Source organism: Oryzias melastigma, linkage group LG12, assembly GCF_002922805.2.
Source record: "Oryzias melastigma strain HK-1 linkage group LG12, ASM292280v2, whole genome shotgun sequence".
NCBI lineage: Eukaryota > Metazoa > Chordata > Actinopteri > Beloniformes > Adrianichthyidae > Oryzias > Oryzias melastigma.
Genome location: NC_050523.1, coordinates 11,815,428 through 11,818,749, shown reverse-complemented (window position 1 = coordinate 11,818,749; position 3,322 = coordinate 11,815,428). Strand labels below are relative to the sequence as shown.

Genomic DNA, 3,322 nt, shown 5'->3' with positions numbered 1-3,322 from the left:
TTTTTTTTTACATTTTAACTAACATAATCTTGTTCATTAATGTGGTTTTCAAAGGATTACAGTTACTCAATCCATTTTCTAAACGTATCTATTCTTTACACCCCTAACCGATACTGCGGTTACTCCCACCGACTGATCAATTTTTCAATATGTATCTAATATCTTTAACATCCCTAATGCAAAAACTATTTTTTAGATTTAAAAAATCAATATAAACTATATATGAATACCTTTTTTTAAACTTCATCATGTGAATTTTTTATTAAAATTGAAGCCAAATGGGGGCTTAATAATTATAAATGTCATAATTTCCTTTAATAAGCTTATTATACAAACCGATGTTCTGTCACCACACACTTTTACCTTTTTTATTTGTATGTTTTTGAAAATTTGTGGTTCACTCTTGAAGGGTCGAGTTTAGGTTTGCTTTGATGTTACAGTTTTATAATAAAAAAAATGCATAGAAAATCTGCTTATAAGCTCTTTTGGGGGCAGAATTCCCTGAAGCAAAGAAGAAAACCTGACTACCTCGTAGCATTAGTGTAAAGCACCCAAAGACATTTTAACTGGTTCTTAATGCAGTCCACTCTACAGCTTCTTTTACCACTTAAGCCACTTCCCCTCTTTTCTCTCCTCTTTGGTTTGCATTGTTGTTAAGTTCTCTAGGGTTCACTTGTTAAAAACTGAAACCCCACACATTTTTTAGATTTGAATATCCAATAAAACAAAATAAGACATAAGTCTTCTTCATTTGAAAATGTCTTTAGGATCCTGAGACTGGAAATCATTAAGAAGCTGAGCACACAGAGAAGCAGAAACATCCTCTGAAGATCTGTTACTTTGATGATTGATTCTGTTCCTGAAGAGCCAATCACAACAGCAACTCATGAAGAAGTGACTTTTGAAATGTCAAAATAAAAACACACATTTCTGCAGAAACAATAGGCCAGTTGAGACTAATTAATTGTTTCTGATTTACAGATTAGCCAAAATTATAGTTAAAAAAATACCATAAAGTTTGATGCACAGAATGGCCTTTTCACACCACATGTGGACATGTCTGCAGTCACTAATCGGACAAGATCAACAGCTAAAGGTTTTCCAAAATTGAATTAGGCATGAACACTGAAAGCTAACTAATAAAGTCAAAGTTGCGCCATTAGTAACGTATGAAAATGGGAACTCATAAGAGTCTCCGATTACTGTTAGAGGCTAATGACGTCATACAGAAAGCTGTCACTTGATGGCATTGCTGTTAAAATTGGTTCCAGAAGTTATTGAATAATGTACTTAGTGTAATTTGTTTTCCACAGACTGTTTCTAAAATTTCACTAAACTTTTATTAAATAAATTTTGGCTGAAAATGTCATGTGTTCTTGATCCGAGTTAGCATTAACTGGTTAAAGGTCTGATAAGAACCAGATTATTTCTTTATATAGAAACATTGAAGAGAAAGGACGACAGTGCAGCTATGTTTGTGTTTGTTTTTGTTGTGTAATATCAGTCTTTTTTATGAAGCGCATTACCCAAAATTCATCTATTAGAATTTCATTGTAAAAAACGTTGAAAATAGTTTTTACTCTTATTTTTGGGAAAGGGGGATCTGCTTTTTATCCACAGAGCATTGCTTGAATTGTAGTCGAAAAGAAATGGGTCCATTAATTCCCCACAGATGCGATCTAAACATCAGTGACATCGGGCAACAAGCAGTCTGGGGATGTATTGGAGATGGCAGAGGAGAATATTTGTCCCCCTTGTGTGAAAAGCTTTTTTGGCCAGTCTCTGCCAACTGCTAACCAGTTTAACTCCGGCTGTCAGATGTTCTTTCACGTGTTTTCAAAGGGGGCATTTTGATTTTTACACTTTGAAAGTCAGTGCGGTTTCTCACTTGGCTGTGTAATCATTTTGTCAGCATATCTGCCACTTCCTATAGGGGATACTGAACATTATTTGGTTTCACTACTGTAAGCATTTTGTGATTGTTTCACTGGGGCTATTTTATTGATTGCTGCTGGAACAGATTGTGAATAAAATAAAGATTTGTTTAGTAAATTGGTGCCTTATAGTTTTGATTTAGTGCTAGTGAAACTGCTCTCCATCCCAGTATCAGGAGTCCTTTTTTTCTTTTTTTTCCAAGTGATACCTAATTGCCTACTATCTTTCCCTCCACCCCTTTTTGCTCCACTCCTTCTCCCTCGGTCTGTCTCTAGAAGTGTGACTGCCTGCTCAGCCTGGAAGCCTATTCAGCAGACCAGAAGCACCGTGTATGTCAGTGCCTGAAGGACAACATTGACAAGCAGCTTCAGCTTCACAGGAGGGAGCCTCTCGTTCCGCATTTTGAGCAGGTATGACACACGGACGCACACATTTAGGAGCCTCTCCAGTTTCGTCTGCAGCCAAAGATGAATCAGTGAGCACATGGAAACATGCGGATGCATATATTTGTGCATACCCTCATCACAGATGCCCCGTGAATGTCACACACTTCCCACCTTACACTGTCAGTATGGTGAAACTCTTTCATAATCTCAGGATTTGTTTCAGGTTTTTGAGCTAAGGTAAATGCTGCATTGAAGTTGCCCTGCTTAAGTGAGTGTCACAGCTTTAGCTCTGTGTAATTCAATCCTTTTTTGACTTTGTTGAGTTGGTAAGAATATCCTGCAAAAAGGTGTTTGAAAATCACCAAAGCTCCCATTTTTTCTGATATCTCTGTCTGCTACCTTACAATTTATGCATAAAAAACTTCAAAGGAAAATTATATGTTCTTTAAAAATTTAAGATGAAGTGCAAGTTTTTCTGTTTTTTACTTGTTTTTTCTGTTTATTCTCCACATATAGTACTGTTCTCGTTAGTTCACGACCGCAAATTTGACCTAAAATTCTTTCCTCTGGACACGCAAGCCAAATTCAACAATTACATGACTTTCCTTAAGCTGTTTTGGAATTAACAGCAAACTGCAACGACTTGATTCTAGAAAACAAGGAAACTATTACTTTGTTATTCATTTAGTTCATCTTCATATCAAACTTTTATTTTGTTTCTTCATTTTGTCATTTTTTTCTATAAAACAGCAGAAAATACACTTTTATATGGCAGAGTTAGCTAAGATGTTAAATGAGACACTGTCATGTTTAGTCGCATTTAACCTTAAAAAAGTGCAGCAGACGAGAAGCTTCATTGTCTAAATTTGATTAAGAAAACCTAGGTGCGTAAAAAAATTTAAAACTTTATTGACAAACCGAATATAGCTCCTTTAAATCACTCTAACTAAGGTTGAAGTGCTCCGTCACCTTTGATAGCTCTGACTTAAAACACTGGCAAA

The 3,322-nt window shown here is 35.7% G+C and overlaps 1 protein-coding gene across 3 annotated transcripts in view; it reads left to right on the top strand.

The window, feature by feature from the left end:
* The window catches only part of rgs3a (regulator of G protein signaling 3a), a 126,372-nt gene that overhangs the window by 77,304 nt on the left and 45,746 nt on the right, over positions 1–3,322 (top strand). For all 3 annotated transcript variants that reach the window (XM_036214430.1, XM_036214432.1, XM_036214431.1), the window contains one exon: positions 2,211–2,345. In XM_036214430.1, coding sequence (XP_036070323.1) covers positions 2,211–2,345 — 135 coding nt within the window. The remainder of the gene's footprint in view (positions 1–2,210; positions 2,346–3,322) is intronic.